The 19,505-nt window shown below is 42.7% G+C and overlaps 2 protein-coding genes across 3 annotated transcripts; both read left to right on the top strand.

The window, feature by feature from the left end:
* Positions 1–1,337: 1,337 nt before the first annotated feature.
* Positions 1,338–6,633, top strand: C14H15orf48 (chromosome 14 C15orf48 homolog). 2 transcript variants are annotated; one of them, XM_053365373.1, is made up of 5 exons: positions 1,338–1,474; positions 4,023–4,087; positions 5,023–5,108; positions 5,713–5,773; positions 6,426–6,633. In XM_053365373.1, exons 2-5 carry the CDS (start codon positions 4,043–4,045, stop codon positions 6,495–6,497), a joined length of 264 nt encoding a protein of 87 aa, XP_053221348.1. In that variant the 5' UTR covers positions 1,338–1,474; positions 4,023–4,042; the 3' UTR covers positions 6,498–6,633. The 2 variants fall into 2 exon arrangements, with proteins under 2 accessions (XP_053221348.1, XP_053221350.1); XM_053365375.1 differs by lacking the exon at positions 1,338–1,474 and adding an exon at positions 1,529–1,904.
* A 7,585-nt stretch (positions 6,634–14,218) lies between these two features.
* Positions 14,219–16,973, top strand: LOC128401845 (normal mucosa of esophagus-specific gene 1 protein-like). The gene is made up of 5 exons (XM_053365376.1): positions 14,219–14,295; positions 14,428–14,492; positions 14,786–14,871; positions 15,059–15,116; positions 16,543–16,973. The coding sequence occupies exons 2-5, from the start codon at positions 14,448–14,450 to the stop codon at positions 16,612–16,614; spliced, it is 261 nt and encodes an 86-aa protein (XP_053221351.1). The 5' UTR covers positions 14,219–14,295; positions 14,428–14,447; the 3' UTR covers positions 16,615–16,973.
* The last annotated feature ends 2,532 nt before the right edge of the window (positions 16,974–19,505 follow it).

The following is a 19,505-nucleotide window of genomic DNA, read 5'->3' on the forward strand; positions in this document are numbered from 1 at the left end:
TATTTCCTGGACATCTGATGGGAGGGCATTCCACAGGGAGGCCGCAATTAGTTTTATGTATGGGCTGCTGCTGTTTAAAACCCTTTTTATTTTTTTGTGGTGGGGAGGTAGTGCATGTATATGTTTATATACAGATGTAAATCGTGTACTGATAATATGCCAAAATGTTTTTGTATGTGTAACTGATTTGTATATAAAAGTGCTCTCAGTTTAATTTGATCCTGACTTGTTTTTAGGAGGTGATTTAATTCTTGTTTGATTTTATACCAATGCTATATAATTGATGTTAGCCGCCCTGAGCCCGGTTTCGGCCGAGGAGGGCAGGATACAAATAAAAGTTTGTTATTATTATTACTATTGTTGGTTTTTTTTCTTATACTGTAAATTGCTTTTGGACGGGAAGTGGAACGATGATGATGATGATGATGATGATAAAATTAGAAAAAAGTCATGCTTTTTCTTTATTTCCTTTTTTTCTTTTTTTGAATTTGCATTTTATTTATTAACATTCTTATATTACATCGGTAAACGTTGTCATATTACATTACAGGAGTTACTATAATATAATTTCCAACATGTATACAAAAATTATATACAAATTTTATATACCTAGAAAAAAAATGAAACAAAAAAAGAACAAAGAGTAAAAACAAAAACTATTTCCCCCCTAAAATCATATACATACCAACACACTAGACTTGTATATTCCTTTTTTACAAATGAATGTACTCTTATTATTGTATTTTTCTTTACATATTATCTAATACATTCCTATATCAATATGCGCTCTTAGTCTTATTTCTCAATTCAGTCTCACTCCAACGTCAATCAAATGCTAGCACAGATAGCGAACCTTTACTGTATTTTTGAACATATGTTTTATATCTCTCCCACTTTTCCATAAATTTTTGTTTTGAATTGCCTCTCAGGGTATTTGTTAACTGCTCCATTTCAGCAAATTCTTGTAGCTTGTAATGCCAGTCCGTTATTGTCGGGGCTTCTTGTTCCTTCCAGCCCTTTGCCACCAAAGTCCGAGCTGCGGCCGTTGCAAATAAGAATACCTCCCTAAAGGCCTTCGGGATGTCCCTGCCAACAATGCTTAACAGAAATGCCACTGGTCTTTTTAAAAAAGTTATTCCAAACATTTTTTTCAACTCCTCGTAAATTAAGCCCCAGAACACTTTGATCTTCCTCTTTTCAAAACCACTCAAAAACGGGCATCGCATACTCTGCAGCCCCCATCCCTTAAAATATTATCCTCCCCCTGCAGCAACTTGGTTGGCTTCCTTTCAGCCTATGAGACGCTGCCTCTGCAATTCTCGCTTGCAACATCACCTTGGGACAAGCAGCCTTGCCACCTTGGCGTATTGCTCTTTGCATTGCAGGCGGAAAAGAGAGAGACGGACCATTCCACTCCGTCACTTTTCCACCACTCCTAGCTGTCAAGGGTCTTAAAAATAAACCACCGGTTCTGGTGAGAGAAGTGAAGAGAACAGGGGGAGGAATTGAGCGTGAAATTGAGCCTGGCAGGCCTAGTCCGCTGGGGGCACAGAGAGTGGATGGTGGCTGCCAAATGGGAGGATGGAGACAGGAATAAAACATGGCCAGAGGGGGCACCTGTTAAGCGCCAACAACAGCTGTGTGTTTAGGGGCTCCTGGCCTAGTCCTATTCAACGGTCCGCCATGCATCCGGGTTCAAAAGCCTGGCATGCCATAATCCAAGTGGAGCTAAAGAAGCAAAGAGACGCCGGGCGTCGGTTATTTACAGGCTGCTTTGGGCCTAGCGCCAGGGTTCCCAACGTGGGGCGCATGCCCCACCACCGGGGGGGGGGCAATTTGATTTGTAAGGGGGGCAATTCGAGAACGAGTTAGACCAAGTGAAGGGCCTGTTAGGCTTCCTCCAGGTGAATAGGAGTTCACTTTTTGAATAATAATCATTAGATGTCGTGGCGGGGGGGGGGCATCAGGATTTTAGAGATACTTAGGTGGGGCATGGCCAAAACAAAGGTTGGGAACTACTGGCGTCGCTGGGATGGCACTAGGTTGGGGGTCTGGCTGTGTAGTTGCTCTGCCCTCCCAGATCTTGGGGGGGTCTGTTTTTATGCCAAGAAACCTTTGTTGAAGAAAGGGGGTTTTACTCACTCATTGTCCTACATTCCCCTTCCTAAAGCAGCCTTTTCCGCAAACCTTTTCATTTCTCTCTCTCTCTCTCTCTCTCTCTCTCTCTTTCTCTCTCTCTCTCTCTCTATATATATATATTTGGGGGATGTTGTTGAGATTTAAGGGTGTGTATTTGCCTCTCCTTCGTTGTGTGAAGGGAGGATTTTAGACCCCGTTGATGATATTATTATTATTATTATTATTATTATTATTATTATTATTATTATTATTATATTGCCCTATACCCAGAGGTCTCAGGGCGGTTCACAGAAAAGATCAACATAAAAACCGCAATATATAAAATAAAAATTAAAAGGTGTATAATGAAGGGGTCAGGTGAACTTCCCTGGGGAGAGCATTCCACAGACGGGGAGCCACTGCAGAGAAGGCCCAATATTGTTTTGGATTAATTGCCTTGGACATAAGAAGAGCCCTGCTGGATCAGGGCCCGTCCAGACCCTCCAAGTGTCCCTATTTTCCAAGGACAGTTCCGGATTTACAGAAGCCATGTCGGTTTCTGATTTGATCCCCAAATGTCCCGTTTTTCCTTAGGACGTCCTGATTTTCATGGGAGAGATGTTGGAGGGTATGCAGTTATGTGACCTCTGAGCCAAGGAGATCGGGGAAAGTGTATAGGGAAGCTTTTTAATGTTCAATGTTTTATTATGCTTTTATATATTTTGGAAGCTGCCCAGAGTGGCTGGGGGCAACCCAGTCAGATGGGTGGGGTATAAATATATATATTGGCAGGTTCGGAGTATAAATATATATATATTGGCAGGTTCAGGGTGGAGTTCCTCTACTGCAGGGGTCAGCAACCTTTTTCAGCTGTGGGCCGCTCCACCGTCCCTCAGACCATGTGGTGGGCCCGACTATATTTTGAAAAAAAATAAAAATGAACGAATTCCTATGCCCCACAAATAACCCAGAGATGCATTTTAAATAAAAGCACACATTCTACTCATGTAAAAACACACTGATTCCCAGACCGTCCGTGGGCCGGATTGAGAAGGCGATTTGGGCCGCATCCGACCCCTGAACCTTAGGTTGCCTACCCCTCCTCTACTGGGTGTCTCCTCCAGGCTATGTGACTTGGGACACACCCAGCTGTCGGGTGTTGCTGTTGTTGTTTAGTCGTTTAGTCGTGTCCGACTCTTTGTGACCCCATGGACCAGAGCATGCCAGGCACTCCTGTCTTCCACTGCCTCCCGCAGTTTGGTCAAACTCATGCTGGTAGCTTCGAGAACACTGTCCCACCATCTCGTCCTCTGTCGTCCCCTTCTCCTTGTGCCCTCCATCTTTCCCAACATCAGGGTCTTTTCCAGGGAGTCTTCTCTTCTCATGAGGTGGCCAAAGTATTGGAGCCTCAGCTTCAGGATCTGTCCTTCCAGTGAGCACTCAGGGCTGATTTCCTTCAGAATGGATAGGTTTGATCTTCTTGCAGCCCATGGGACTCTCAAGAGTCTCCTCCAGCACCATAATTCAAAAGCATCCATTCTTCGGCGATCAGCCTTCTTTATGGTCCAGCTCTCACTTCCATACATCACTACTGGGAAAACCATAGCTTTAACTATACGGACCTTTGTTGGCAAGGTGATGTCTCTGCTTTTTATGATGCTGTCTAGGTTTGTCATCGCTTAGCAGGCTATATAAAGGGGAAACTGCCTCCTGCTGAATTTCGGAGCAGATCCAAACAGCCAGTTTGTCCTTGTCGGAGAAGCACTAGAACTGAACTTATTAAATCTTGGGACGGAGAAGTGTATATAAAAAAGCTGAAGTGTCAAGCAGTGCATCCCTCTTCCCTGGGTGGTACCCAAGGATGCTTACTGAAGGCATCTCTGGAATTTGGTTTCCCCCTCCAGGTCTGCCCCTGCTTGTTACCATGGCGAATATGGGATTCTTCGAACTGCTGACGAAGAAGAAGGAGGTAAGGTTTAGAGCAGGTGCAGGACTGATGCCTGAGTCTGGGTTATCATCCGTTCCTCTGCATATAAGCATATATGCACACAGTGGCACCTTGGTTCCCAAACGGCGAAAACCCAAAAGTAAGTGTTCTGGTTTGCGAACGTTTTTCAGAAGCTGGATGTCACGTCCGGCTGTCGACTATTTTTTCTGGAGCGCCTGCACCAATCAGAAGCTGCGCATTGGTTTTCGAACATTTCGGAAGTCAAACGGACTTCCAGAATGGATTAAGTTTGGTGCTTTTGTTTTTGCTATTTATTTTGCATTTTTGTTTTTGAGGCTTTTTTGGTTCATTTGTTTTTGTGACTGTGTGGAACCGAGTTCAACTATTGATTGATTGATTGATTGATTGGTTGATTGATTGATTGTGTGACTGTGGAAATGGATAAAAGTCCCCCAACCAAACAATGACTATCATCAGTGCAGGTAAGAAAAAATAATAATTTTAATTTTTATCAACTACAATACTGTCTTATTTATTTTATAGTACAGTACATTGATTATTGCTTTCATTTTATGGATCAGTGGTCCCATTAGATAGTAAAATTCATGTTAAATTGCTGTTTTGGGGCTTGTTTTTAAAAGTCTGGGCCGGATTAACCCTTTTTGCATTACTTTCTATGGGAAAGCACGCCTTGGTTTTGGAATGCTTTGGTTTTGGAACGGACTTCCGGAACGGATTAAGTTTGAGAACCAAGGTACCACTGTATATGATTCTTCATTGAGCCAAGCAAGGAGAATGCAAGCACTGGGGAGAGAGATTTTCTGAGAGTCATCTCCTTCTCACTTGTCATCCTTTCAAACTCGTCTTTAGAGAAGTGATGGCACTTTATTTAAGTAACACCCATGCTTCACCTTGATGTTGCTAAGTGAAATCCCCGTCTCCCTTCTGTCTTCCAGCTGATTCCTCTGATTGGATTTGTGGGATCTGCTGGATGCTTCGCAATCTATTCCAGCTGGCACTCTCTGAGAAAACCTGATGTAGTGTAAGCAACACAGCCCTTCTTTCATCTTAAATCAGCTACAGGATTTTTTTAATGTGGGGTTGGGAGCTTATTTCCAAGTAAAGGTAAAGGTACCCCTGCCCGTATGGGCCAGTCTTAACAGACTCTGGGGTTGTGCGCCCATCTCACTCAAGAGGCCAGGGGCCAGCGCTGTCCGGAGACACTTCCGGGTCACGTGGCCAGCGTGACAAGCTGCATCTGGCGAGCCAGCGCAGCACACGGAACGCCGTTTACCTTCCCACTGGAGCGGTCCCTATTTATCTACTTGCACCCGGGGGTGCTTTCGAACTGCTAGGTTGGCAGGCGCTGGGACCGAGCAGCGGGAGCGCACCCCGCCGCAGGGATTCGAACCGCCGACCTTTCGATCGGCAAGCCCTAGGCGCTGAAGCTTTTACCCACAGCGCCACCCGCGTCCCTCTCTATTTCCAAGTAGATGTATTTTATTTCCAAGTAGATGTATTTTAAACTGGGCTATAAGGACCAGTTTTGTAAAAGCGATTAAAGCGGAGGGGGAACCCTGTAATAATACAGTTAAATACAAGATGTCATTTCACCATATCTGATCATCAATACATTTCATTTTTAGTTTTAATAAGTCTGGCAACCAAGAACCATGGCAAGATGTGGATTTTACCAAGCCCCAGAAGGTAATGAAAATACTTGACCAAGAAACGAATTGTTATAGTTCCTAAGTATATTGTGGGTTTTCATTCAGAAATATTAGCGATTTTTCATGTAGGCTGATGTGTTAATAGAGTGGCTGTACAACTGGTGAACTTTTGCTAAACAATAGAGATTTGGACACAATGCCACCTTTAATGTTTGTAAACTGCAGTGCGATCTCTCTTGACGAAGGATGGTTTTTGTGTGATAAAGTGAAGGGCTTGATTTTGGCTATCTCATGGCCAATATTATTTGAATGGTTTACGTAGTAAAGATCTAGTTTATAATTTTTTAATTACTGCATTTGTTGGTCATTTTATATATATAAAAACGTCTCCAAGCGACGTAATAAGAAGGTAAAATGCAAACAGGAAAAATGTACTGTATTAAAAGCCAAATTTATTTATTTTTTTAAAAAATGAACTATACATTACAAAATTCCTAAATTGCTCATCCAACAATACAGTATGGAGAGCAATGGCTTACTCCATATATAGCTTCCTGTGTAATGAAAATCATGAATGTACAAATTACCCAATATTTTGAGGGGAATTGCTACTAGATAATTGGGGTGGGGGGTGTTTGCATTTTTTAACATGTTGCTCTTTTGTCTCTTTGTCTTGAAATGCCTGGTAGCATATAACGTTAAACCAGCAATGGAAGCCCATAGAAGAGCTGGAGAAAGTAAGAAAAATAACAAAGGGATGATATGTCATTGCTTTGAAGCATGGAGTTCAGTGAGCTATATTCTATCCATTTGTGAACTTTAAAAAGAGTCGGCTTATTTTTCTCTGAAATAATACTGTAATTTACATTTTCAATAAACTTGGAGTTTCAGTTTAAAGTTAGGTCAGCAAACAGAATTTCTTTTTTGGTTAACAGGGGCAAAGATCAATCCTACCATGGTTGCAATCTTCTATTATTATTATTATTATTATTATTATTATTATTATTATTATTATTATTATTATTATACTGTGGAGCAGGGGCTCTTAAATTAGTTCTCTAACTTCAGCTGATTGAGTCTCTTTAATCTTTTCTTCGGAGAAATATCTGGATTTCTTTCCACCTGCCTTTGTGTTGATACACTTTCCTTTTTGGAAAATACTTAAAAAGAACAAATTCCATTCTCCCAGTTTTTTTCCACGTAAGATAAGAAAATGCACAATCACAAAATGCACAAAAATCGATTTACCCCAAAACTGCTTCTAGTCCCCGGAAGGAGCTTTCTATTTCAACCCACGGAAGGTTTCCTTGAGGAGTTTAATAACAGCCACGAGAGATGGAGACAATTTTTGTCAGGACTGCAGGAGCGGAGGAAAGGCGTTGCTTTCATAGTCTGCTTTTCCTCTTAGTTGCTTAGTGGTGCACAGAATTCTCCCTCTCCACATTTTATCTGCACAACAACCCTCAGACACCACAACCAACCCAAGATGATGTACGGCTGATGGCTCATGCCCAGTTCCACTTGTTCCATGCCTTGAAAGCAAACCACATAACCAGCTGGAAAATCAGCCTTTCAGGAGTCCTTAAGCACCTGCTTCTGTTTAATAAGAAAAACTGGCCCAGTCCTCTCTGCAGAAGCTATTAAAACAACCCAAAGAAATGTGATGCATAGGCAAAAAAGGATTAGTTCACTCCCTTTCTTGTAAGTCCTAAGTGGAGTTCATTTATTTAGCAAAGCTAAGCAGGGTCTGGTATGGTTTCAGATTGGATGGGGAACTGTGTGTTGAGATTTCTGCATCTCAAGAAGTTGGACTACATGACCCCTGAAGTCCCTTCCAACTCTCTATAATTTTATATCCCTTCTTCTCCCCAAATTGGGATTCAAGGCAGCTCCCAGTGTTTAAAGCATCATATAGGTAAAGGGACCCCTGACCATTAGGTCCAGTCGTGGCCGACTCTGGGGTTGCGGCGCTCATCTCGCTTTATTGGCCAAGGGAGCTGGCGTACAGCTTCCGGGTCATGTGGCCAGCATGACTAAGCCGCTTCTGGCGAACCAGAGCAGCGCACGGAAACGCCGTTTACCTTCCCGCTGGAGCGGTACCTATTTATCTACTTGCACTTTGATGTGCTTTTGAACTGCTAGGTTGGCAGGAGCAGGGACCGAGCAACGGGAGCTCACCCTGTCGCGGGGATTCAAACTGCCGACCTTCTGATCGGCAAGCCCTAGGCTCTGTGGTTTAACCCACAGCGCCACCCGCATCATACAAAGTAATAAAAAAACAAGCTAGTTTCAGACAAGAATCAAAATGCATCAGAAGCACATTTAGAACTGCCAGGCAGAAAGGTTTCTTTTTAACCAAGCATTTGATTGATTTTGATACGCCCTTTTTAAATGGGGGTGGGGGTGGGGGTGGGGGGGTATTGGGTTGTTTTATATTTTGATTTTATTCTGTGAACTGCCCTAAGACCTCCAGGTATATAAATTCAAATAATAATAAATAATAAGTCCAAACGATTTCCTGCTTCTCCCATGGTTTCCTGTTTGCCCCACCACATTCCACAGGAAAACCTGCTCTTTAGTGCCGAATCGGAGTGAACATCAATCTGTGGGAAATGCAGTTGACATTTGCTCCGATTCAGCAGTAAAGAATGGGTTTCTCCTGGGCAAATTGATGGGAAAAGCTGAAGTCTGGATGAGCTCTGCATGGGGATTCACACCCTGGTCTGACAGGTCCTAGTCCAACATCCTAACTACAGCCACACTGCCCAATCTTGATTACTGCTTTGACCAAAATTGCCTTGCCACCGCTACTGCTATTTGGTTTAATTGGATCCGAAGCCTATTTATTGAGCACATAGCTGAATTTATATTAGAAACAAAAATGTCCTTGTGGCTCAGAGCTCATATTCAACAGCAACATCAAGTCAGTGCTGAGATAAAACATACCAGTAATCCAAACATACAGAAAATAGTTTACAAATTCAGCATGTGTACATTTTGAATCGGGGAATTCTTGGCACCTGGTTTTTATTTTTATTTTTTTGCTGCCTTCTTTCTAGGTGGTAGTTTCCCCAATACATTGCTCGTTTTTCTGCACTCTTTTTTTTATTCTCATGTGTTTTTTTATGCAGTTAAGAGCATGTTAGTGGGAAAGTCACAGGCTTGAGAGCCGAACGACATGTTTATGTGTGGGAGATCTATTCTCCTGACAAATTGATTTTTACTTCAGTGAAAATATACAGGGCATCAACATTTGATCGGAGAAGGAAGGAATCTCCTCTGCCCCCCCCCCCCTCCAGCAACAACCACTTGACCACAAGAGTCTGGGGATGGGGTCTTTTCTCGTCCTTTCTGTCAAGGTGAGATTTCCCCCGCCTGGCCATTTCTGAGGGGCTTCATTCTCTCCCCACCTGTGAAAATGTGCTCTCTCCATTAATGTACATTAACTGTATACAGGTGTGGAACTTCACATTCAAATTATACAGGGGTCAGCAAACCTTTTCAGTAGGGGACCGGTCCACTGTCCCTCAGACCTTGTGGGGCGCCGGACTATATTTTGGAGGAAAAAATTGAACGAATTCCTATGCCCCACAAATAACCCAGAGATGCATTTTAAATAAAAGCACACATTCTACTCATGTAAAAACAAGCTGATTCCCGGACCGTCTGTGGGCCGGATTTAGAAGGGCCTTAGTTTGCCTACACATGACATACATGATCTTAGAAAATAATACGGAACACCATTTCAGCTATAAGGAACACCATTTCAGATAAAACCACAGCGGACTTTGCCACCAAACTCTGCCAATTTGTCCTTACCCACAACAACTTCAAATTCGGTGATGACCTGTTCCTTCAGATCAGCGGCACAGCAATGGGCACCCGCATGGCCCCACAGTATGCCAACATCTTCATGGCAGATTTAGAACAACGTTTCCTAAACTCCTACCCACTCAAACCTCTCTTGTACCTGCGATACATTGACGATATTTTTATCATCTGGACACATGGTCAACAGACCCTGGACACCTTCCACCAGAAATTCAATGATTTTCACCCCACAATCAACCTAACAATGAATCAATCTATGCAAGAAATACATTTTTTGGACACTACTATAAAAATACAGGATGGGCGCATAGACACCACCTTATACCGTAAACCATGACCGACAAACATATCTACATGCCTCTAGCTACCATCCCAAACATACCAAACAGTCCATTGTATATAGCCAGGCACTACGTTACAGCCGTATCTGTTCCAATTCTACAGACAGAGACTCTCACCTAAGAGATCTACAGCAAACCTTTTTAGAACTAAAATACGCAGCAGATGAAGTTAGACAACAGATCAACAGAGCCAGACAGATACCCAGAGAGAACTTGCTGCAAGACAGACCCAAAAAAGAAAATAACAGAACACCTCTAGTCATCACATACAGCTCCCAAGTTAAAACAGTACAACGCATCATCAGAGATCTACAACCTCTCCTGGACAATGATAGTTCTCTTTCTCAAGCTCTGGGAGGAAGACCTTTCATTGCCTACAGACAGCCACCCAATCTTAAACAACTCCTAACCCACAATAATACTACAACCAGACGTAACACGGACACTGGCACCAGAGCCTGCAATAAACCCAGATGCCAACTTTGCTGCCACATACACCCGGACAACACCATTACTGGCCTCAACAACATCACACATACCATCTCGGGACTATTCAATTGCTCATCGTCTAACATTGTATATGCCATCAAATGCCAACAGTGTCCTTCAGCTCTCTATATTGGACAAACAGGCCAAACCTTACGCCAAAGAATAAACGGACATAAATCGGACATCAAGAATCACAAGACAGAGAAACCAGTAGGAGAACACTTCAATCTCCCAGGACATTCTATACAAGATCTCAAAGTAGCTGTTTTACTACAAAGGAATTTCAGAAATAGACTGGAAAGAGAAGCTGCTGAATTGCAACTCATTACCAAACTTAAAACCATGGAGAGACCTGGTCTGAACAAAGACATTGGATTCTTATCTCATTATACATGACAAAGCCATTTTTCACCTTCTCACCCCTTGCTTTTTCCTGTAAGACCTATTGCAGTCGTTTAGAGTCGTCAACAGGCTCATCACAGCTATCTGCCAATCACCCATTCCCACCACCCTTCTGAGTAATACCCCTCCCCACCTTCTCACTATATAGAAGGATCTGGCAACTTCTGTTTCAGTGTATCTGAAGAAGTGTGCATGCACACGAAAGCTCATACCAAGAACTAACTTAGTTGGTCTTTAAGGTGCTACTGGAAGGAAAAAAAAATTTTTGTTTTGACTATGGCAGACCAACACGGCTACCTATCTGTAATTAGAAAATAATGTAACCTCTCACGAACCACCCACTTTCCATATTGTGTGACCCCACCCACCTTTTACCGCACCTTGCAGGGTCATTTAGCACAGAATGGCATTATAAACAAAGGAGATACAGCATTGTATTCTTTAGGTAAAAGGTAAAGGACCCCTGGATGGTTAAGTCCAGTCAAAGGCAACTATGGGGTTGCGGCGCTCATCTCACTTTCAGGCCAAGGGAGCCTGTGTTTGTCCACAGACAGCTTTCTGGATCATGTGGCCAGCAGGACTAAACCGCTTCTAGTGCAACGTGACAGAAACCAGAGCACACGGAAACACCGTTTCCCTTCCCGCCGCAGCGGTACCTGTTTATCTACTTGCACTAGTGTGCTTTCAAACTGCTAGGTTGGCAGGAGATGGGACAGGGCAACGGGAGCTCTGTTGTGGGGATTCGAACCACCGACCTTCCGATCAGCAAGCCTGAAAGGCTCAGTGGTTTAGACCACAGCACCACCTGCGTATTCTGTATTCTGTACAGTATGCCCCAAGAGCAGCTATTGTGTTTGTAGAAAATGCCAGTAGAGTACAGCCTTGCAACAGAAAAGGACCTCAGTGTAGATTGGGGAAATATGGAGGAGCCATTACCTAAGTGCCAGCACAGAATGACTGTCACTAAGACATGGGTGGCCAACTTCCAAGAGACTGCGATCTACTCACAGGGTTAAAAACTGGCAGTGATCTACCCCATTTGGGGGGGGGGTTCAGGTCAAAGTTGTTGAGCTTCTTTGGGGGGGGAGCCAGTGACCTACCGGTGATCTAACCACAACCGTCCAGTGATCTACTGGTAGATCACGATCTACCTGTTGGACGTGCCTGCACTAAGAGACCTAAAATAAATAAATAAAGATTCATCCTGCAATTGTGTCATGCTTTATGATGAATGTCTCAAGCACAAGCAAAACAGGCACTAAATAATAAAGTTATACCTCTGAAGTAGGGGAAACTCTGGCATGCAGGCACACAGCCCAAAATGGGTATGAGACAATGGGCCTTTTTGCACGGCACAGATTCATGGACGATTCATCGATGACTTTTCCCCCCTGGTGGCTATGCTCTGCCTCCATAGTTAGAGGCAAGAAGCCTCTGAACAACAATTGCTGAAAACCGCAGGAGGGGAGATAACTGTCACTCAAATCCTGTTTGTGTGCTCAGTGGAAAACTGTTTTAACTGCTATAACAAGGGGGTCTCTGGGTCGTCGTCCCCCCCTTTATATTTTCCCTTCTACACGGGTTCTGTTTCTCTTTTTCTTTCCCCCTCTTTTATTTACCTCTCACAATGTTTAGTGCACATATAATTATGCTTTTGAACTTTCAATAAAGATGTTAAAATAAAATATCTCCAGGCAATCTAATGATCTCTAGGCAATTTCTCCAACTAAGAAAGCTCTTTCCATACTTTTTAAAAATTTTATTTATGATTTTCAGGTTTATAGCTTTCACTAATTTTACAATTACTTTAACATTTCAAAACTTGACCTCCTTCCCCCTCTTTCTGCAGTTCCTTAAATTTATTTTTAATATCTTCTGCATATCCAAATTAACTTAATTTGCTCAGTTTTTCATCTACTTTATTTAATATATACGCTTAAGAAACGGCAGGTTATTAATAATCCTGCCAATGTTCTTATCTGTTTACAATTGATCTGTAAATATTCAATAAACCATTTCCATTCTTTTATTAAAAGTTTGTTATCTTGATTTATTATTCTTCCAGCAAGTTTTGCCATTTTACCAGTAAGTTTCGATATAGCTCTTTCCAGACTATTAGTCAATTTTTGAAAACTGGCTTATAAACCTTGCCAGGGGGAGGATAATTGCACTTGGGACTTGGGCGGCACACACCGTGCATTTCAAAGCACAGGGCTTCCTCCAAGGAAACCTGGGAATTGTGACTATGGGGTTGCGGCGCTCATCTCGCTTTCAGGCCAAGGGAGCCATTGTTTGTCCACAGACAGCTTTTCGGGTCATGTGGCCGGTAGGACTAAACCACTTCTGGTGCAACAGGACACTGACGGAAACCAGAGTGCACAGAAACACCGTTTACCTTCCTGCCTATTTATCTACTTGCACTTTGACGTGCTTTCAAACTGCTAGGTTGGCAGGAGCAGGGACAGAGCAACAGGAGCTCACCCAGTTGTGAGGATTCGAACCACCAACCTTCTGATCAGCAAGGCCAAGACCACAGCGCCACCCGCATCCCTTATAATGTGTAGGGAGTGCCAGTGTTGCAAGACTTAGGGGCAGAAGCAGCAAGAGGAACCCCACATCTTAGTCATTTAGTCGTGTCCGACTCTTTGTGACCCCATGGACCGAGCACGCCAGGCACTCCTGTCTTCCACTGCCTCCCGCAGTTTGGTCAAACTCATGCTGGTAGCTTCGAGAACACTATCCAACCATCTCATCCTCTGTTGTCCCCTTCTCCTTGTGCCCTCAATCTTTCCCAACATCAGGGTCTTTTCCAAGGAGTCTTCTCTTCTCATGAGGTGGCCAAAGAATTGGAGCCTCAGCTTCAGGATCTGTCCTTCCAGTGAGCTCTCAGGGCTGATTTCCTTCAGAATGGATAGGTTTGATCTTCTTGCAGTCCATGGGACTCTCAAGAGTCTCCTCCAGCACCATAATTCAAAAGCATCCATTCTTCGGCAATCAGCCTTCTTTATGGTCCAGCTCTCACTTCCATACATCACTACTGGGGAAACCATAGCTTTAACTATACGGACCTTTGTTGAAGTAATGTGCATTATGGTTATTTTACATCCCTAGATCTCAGGCCGGTTCACAAATGTAAAATCACAATATAACCAAACCCAAAACCAACGTGCCTATTATTTTAATGGAGGGGCAGGTAATCTAAGTGACCCATCGCTTCCTGCAACAAGGGGCACTTCATCTCCCTCCGATTACCGGGGTGGGAATCAGGCTCCCTCCTCCAGTGGCGCAGCTGCGCGAATCCAGCAGGGGGCGCCCCACCCCTGCGCAACGCGCAACCCATTGGCAGGATTCCGGTGTGGTTCCTGCGCTGGGTGTCTCGTCCGGACTACGTGACTTGGGCCACATCCAGCCCTTTGGGCGTTAGCGGGCTATATAAAGGGAAGTTACGTCCTGCTGAACTTCAGTGCAGATCAAGCCAGCCAGGTTATCATCGCGGGTGCGTATGTGTTGCACCTGAACGGACGTATTAAATGGGGAAGGGGGAGCGCCAAGGGATGCGGGTCCCTCTCGCCCTGAGTGGTACCCAGGATGCTGGCTGATGATGATGGACCTTGCTTTTTTCTCCCAGGTGTGCGCCTGCTTCTCACCATGGCGAACAAGGGATTCTTCCAGCTGCTGATGAAGAAGAAGGAAGTAAGTTTGAGAGCAGATGCAGGGATGGTGGTGCCAGACGGATGGAGTCTGGCCAAGGAGAAGCTGGAGCATCCTTGGGATGGACGGATAAATCCTTCTCCTTGCGAGGAGGCGCTGGGAAAAGAGGCTTTTGGCTAAGCATCTGCCCCTCCTCCCTCGCCATCCTTTCCAAGCGCATCTTTGGAGAGCAGAGACGGAGCTTAACTTTTAAGGATTTGCTTATGCATCGCCCAGACCTTGCTGAAAAAAAATTGGGGGGGGGAGGAAACCCCTGACTTTCTTCTGTCTTCCAGCTTATTCCTCTGATCGGGTTTGTGAGTTTTGCTGGATTCGGAGCTACCTTCGCTGGCTGGAACGCGCTGAGAAAACCCGATCTGATGTAAGCTCATCCTTCCTTCAGCTTAACTGAACTTTGAATTCGGGAATTTTATTTCCAAGTAGATGTGTTTTAAACGGGGCTATAAGATCCTGTTTCGTAGAAATGCACTAATTTTTTATTTAAAGAAACCTTTGAAAATACAATTAATTACAGGATGTCATTTCTGATCATGACATTTCATTTTTAGTTTAAGCAAGTCTGACCCAGAACCGTGGCAATATGTGGATCCTAGCAAACCCCAGAAGGTAATGAAAATACTTGACCAAGAAATGAATTATTATAGAGTATTTAGTCCCTAAGTAAATGGTGGGGTTTTATACAGAACTATTAGCCGGGTGTGTGGTGTTTTTTTTTAAAAAAGAATTGCTAATGAATCAACAGAATAGTAGTATATAGAGGAGCACTGAGTTAAAGTATTAACTTAGGCACTATTTGAACCTGCGTTTCAAAATTCTGCAACTTATTTCGACTGGAAATTTTGGTTAGGGAAAGCGTAAACTAATTGGTAAATTACTAGCCTCATAATGATTTTTCCATAAGCCTTGTTTGAGCAAAGGAATCTTGCACCTGCCGAAAACAAAAGAACATTAAAATTGATTGGAATTGTGTGTTTTTTTGTTGCTTTTATTAAAATTTTCTCGTAAATTTAAACTGCTCTGGCAACATAGTATTATTTGGGGGGGGTAATATAATTTAGTATTCTATTAGCTTCCAAAAAAATTGAGTCACTTCTCCATGAAGAAAATGACCAAGGTGCCTGCTCCTTCTTCCTTTAAAATAGAGGACACAATCCAGAAAAAAATAAGCACCACATAGCATGTACTTTGCTCTTTCCCATTCTTTTATTTTACTAAGGCTGCAATCCTAATCCCTCTTACATGAGAATAAACCTCATTAAAATGCAAGAAGACATACTTCTGCATAGACAAGGATAGAATTGCACTGTAAGAATGCTCTCTAACATTAATGCTACTCAGAATAGATTCATTTATGTCAGTGAATCTACTTGTGAGTATGACCTAGGTGGAAATCACCCTTTAGCCAAATATACTCTTTTGTTTTTATTATGCTCTGAGCAATTTGTTCTTTTATTTTGTACAACTGATGGCTTTCGGCTAAATAATAAAGATCTGGACCCAATGCCACGTTTAATGTTTGTGAACTGCAATGTGATCGTTCTTGATTTGAGCATGATTTATGTCAGAGATTTATGACAAAGATTTACATTCCAGTGCTATTTTTCTAGAAAAAACAAGTGCCAGAACTCACCATGAAACCTCCCTTGCTCACTTATAATGGCAATGGCTGAAAAAAAGCTTTGCATCTAGTAAATATATAGTTTATACGATGACAATTAAGTGCATTTATTTGTCCCTTAATAAAAATAGTCTCAAAGTGACTTAGCAACAAGATAAAATAGAAACAGGTAAAATAAATTAAAATTCAGATTTTTAAAGGAGTACTATGCAAAATGCTCAACTGCTCATCTGAATAATACAATAAGGACAATGGCTTGCTTCTACTGTTAGCTGCCCGTGTAATGAAAATTATGAATGTACAACATAACCAGTATTTGGGGAGAAATTGCTACGTGATAAGCTTTGAGTTTGGGTTGGGTTTGTTTTAACACTTTGCTCTTTTCCCCTGTTTTTGTCTTAAAATGCCTGGTAGCATCTAACAATCAACCAGCAATGGAAGCCCATAGAAGAGCTGGAGACAGTTCGAGAAATGACGAAGCGATGAGGTGTCACCCCCTCCAAACGACACTCTATGAATCTAGTGGAATCATTTCTGCACAAACTAGATTATCGAAACCAGTGTGCGGAAATGCTTCTGCTACATTTTTAGGGTCTCCCTCCAATTTTTTGGATCTGGATTAAGGACTTTTACTGTTGGCCTTAGTAAGTTACTGTGTATACATCCACACAGTCCAAAAATAAAGGTTGTCTCACACTTGCGACAGCCACGTTTGCTTTGAAGCACTGTGTCCGGTGATCTGTATGCTGTCCCCTTGTGAACTTTGGAAAGAGTTGTCTTATTTTTCACCGAAATATTGCTGTAATATATATTTTCAATAAACCTGGAATCGAAATTTGAAGTTAGTACAGTAAACGGAATTTCCTTTTCAGTTTGTAGGGGGTATACACAGCTTTCACCTCGAGCAAACATACCATAATATGCTAAAGTTCAGGATTTGGTCTGGTAGCTCTTACACTGTTTCCATTGGTCATGCAAACACAGCCTTGAGCTAGGAAGCTAAGCACACTTACCCAGAAATGTGTTCCAACTAGTGCTTTTTTCTGGGGGTACGCATACACCTAAACATTTTGTGAATCGTTGTACGTTTGTCCATTTACTGTATTTATTTTCCCTGATTTGAACTATAAAATGGTGATTTTCTTGGGTCAAAATGAGAGTACCCCTAAACATTTTTTTAAGGAAAAAGCACTAGTTCCAACACAAATGTTTTCTTCATATTTTGACTTCATATTTGGAACTGCTGTACTCAAAGACTGCCTCTCCGCACTTGAACCAACCAGGACCCTGCAATCAGTGCTTTTTTTTTCTTAAAAAAAATGTTTAGGAGTACTCTCATTTTGACTCCAGAAAAATCAGCATTTTATTGTTCAAATCAGAGAAAATAAATACAGCACGGTAAATAATAATAATAATAATAATAATAATAATATTTTATTTATATCCCGCCCTCCCCAGCCGAAGCCGGGCTCAGGGCGGCTAACAACAATAAAACAGTACAAAAGTACATCATAAACAACACTCTAAAATCATTCATTATAAAATTAATTAATTTTAATTAAATGGACAAAAGTACAAAGATTCTCAAAATGTTTAGGGGTATGCGTACCCCTGTGCCCCCCCCCTGGAAAAAAAACATTCCCTGTGATCATCTTCTTAAGCCCTTCAAGAGGAACCCCTTCATGAGAGGTTTGGAAACTGGCAACACGATAACAGGCCTTTTCTGTGGTAGCTCCACATTTGTGAAATGCTTGCTTGGCACCATCCTTACATTAGGCGCCAGGCGAAAACGTTTCTCTTCAACCAGGCATTGGGCTGTTTCACTGTCTATGGCTTTTTAAATGTAGGAGTGAGGTTGTTTTGTTTTTGTTTTATTGTGCATTTTGTGTTCTCGCTTTTTATTTTTATGTTATGAAGCGCTCTGTGATCTTTGGATGAAGGGCAGTGTACAAATTTAATAAATAATAATATTTTCATTGCACCAATAATACCCAGAATTTTGAATGGTGTAATTATTGGCACCTGATTTTTATTTTTTGTTATTCTTTTCGGTGGTACTCTCCCCGGTATATTTCTCATTCTTTTCCGTTCTGTTTTTGTTCACTTGTTTTAAATCCAGTTCATAGCATGTTAGTGGGATAGTCACACGTCTGGGAGACAAACGACAGTGAAATATACTCGGAGTCGAGAGTGGATTTCATGCTCTGTATTCAGCTCATAGTGGTGAGGAGGAATGGAAGTTCCCCCAAAATGTCTGCTTTATATACATTATTTACACAATGGGCCCCACGTGATTGGCTAATTCTGGGATTCTCCTGTAGGCCAATCAGGTTGCAGATTCACTTCCACCTGGAGCTGGATTGGGTGGCTCCTGTGGACCAATGAGACTGCTGCATTCTGGACCCTATTGTTCTAGGACCAATCAGGCTGCTGCATTCTGAATCCTATTGTTCTAGGACCAATCAGACTGCTGCATTCTGAATCCTATTGTTCTAGGACCAATCAGACTGCTGCATTTTGGATCCTATTCAACTCAGTACAAAGCAGACAGGTTATGTGCGGGAGATCTATGCTCCTTATCTCCTAACAAGTTGGTTTTGCTTCAAAGCAAACAGAGGGAACGCCCCCATTTGATCAGAGCAGCAATGCTAGGAATGCCTTTGTGGTGGGACTCCAGAAATTGCTGGAGAAAAATCTCTCGTCCAGCAAGGACATGGGTAGGCAAACTAAGGCCCGGGGTCTGGATCTGGCCCAATCGTCTTCTAAATCCAGCCCGCAGACGGTCCGGATTTCAGCGTGTTTTTACATGAGTAGAATGTGTCCTTTTATTTCAAATGTATCTCTGGGTTATTTGTGAGGCATAGGAATTCGTTCATATATTTTTTTCAAAATATAGTCCGGCCCCCCACAAGGTCTGAGAGATAGTGGACTGGTCCCCTGCTGAAAACGTTTGCTGATCCCTGAGCAAGGACCTCTTTACCGCAGGAGTTCTGGGACAGCGATTTCTCTGGACCCAGTCTCTTCTAACTCCTTCGATGAACTTTCATTGGAAGAAAGCGATCCCTTCATTAGCCTGCATGGGAAGGGGAAGACTGTATCCCTAGGAAAAACAATGGGAGGCAAATGTCACACATGCACATGAACAAAGTCCCTTGGGCTAACAGAGTTCTTGCAAGCAGGGTGAAATTTCTCCCCGCCCGGGCATTTCTTGTGATCTTCATTATTCCTCCACCTATGAAAGTCAGCAGAGAATTTGCCCTTTCCATTAATGTGCATTAACTGTTGGCACAGGTGGGAAGCTGTACAGTGGTCATAGCTGTCAACTTACAGATTTGAAAATAAGGGGCCAGCAGCCTCGAAAATAAGGGATCAGCAGC

The sequence above is a fragment of the Podarcis raffonei genome, chromosome 14 (genome assembly GCF_027172205.1).
Source record: "Podarcis raffonei isolate rPodRaf1 chromosome 14, rPodRaf1.pri, whole genome shotgun sequence".
Lineage (NCBI taxonomy): Eukaryota > Metazoa > Chordata > Lepidosauria > Squamata > Lacertidae > Podarcis > Podarcis raffonei.

Coding starts and splice junctions, on each gene's coding strand:
- LOC128401845 (XM_053365376.1), top strand. CDS start 14,448: ATGGCGAACAAGGGATTCTTCCAGCTGCTGATGAAGAAGAAGGAA. Junction 14,872..15,058: donor CTGAGAAAACCCGATCTGAT/GTAAGCTCATCC, acceptor TTTCATTTTTAG/TTTAAGCAAGTCTGACCCAG. Junction 15,117..16,542: donor ATCCTAGCAAACCCCAGAAG/GTAATGAAAATA, acceptor AATGCCTGGTAG/CATCTAACAATCAACCAGCA.
- C14H15orf48 (XM_053365373.1), top strand. CDS start 4,043: ATGGCGAATATGGGATTCTTCGAACTGCTGACGAAGAAGAAGGAG. Junction 4,088..5,022: donor TGCTGACGAAGAAGAAGGAG/GTAAGGTTTAGA, acceptor TCTGTCTTCCAG/CTGATTCCTCTGATTGGATT. Junction 5,109..5,712: donor CTGAGAAAACCTGATGTAGT/GTAAGCAACACA, acceptor TTTCATTTTTAG/TTTTAATAAGTCTGGCAACC.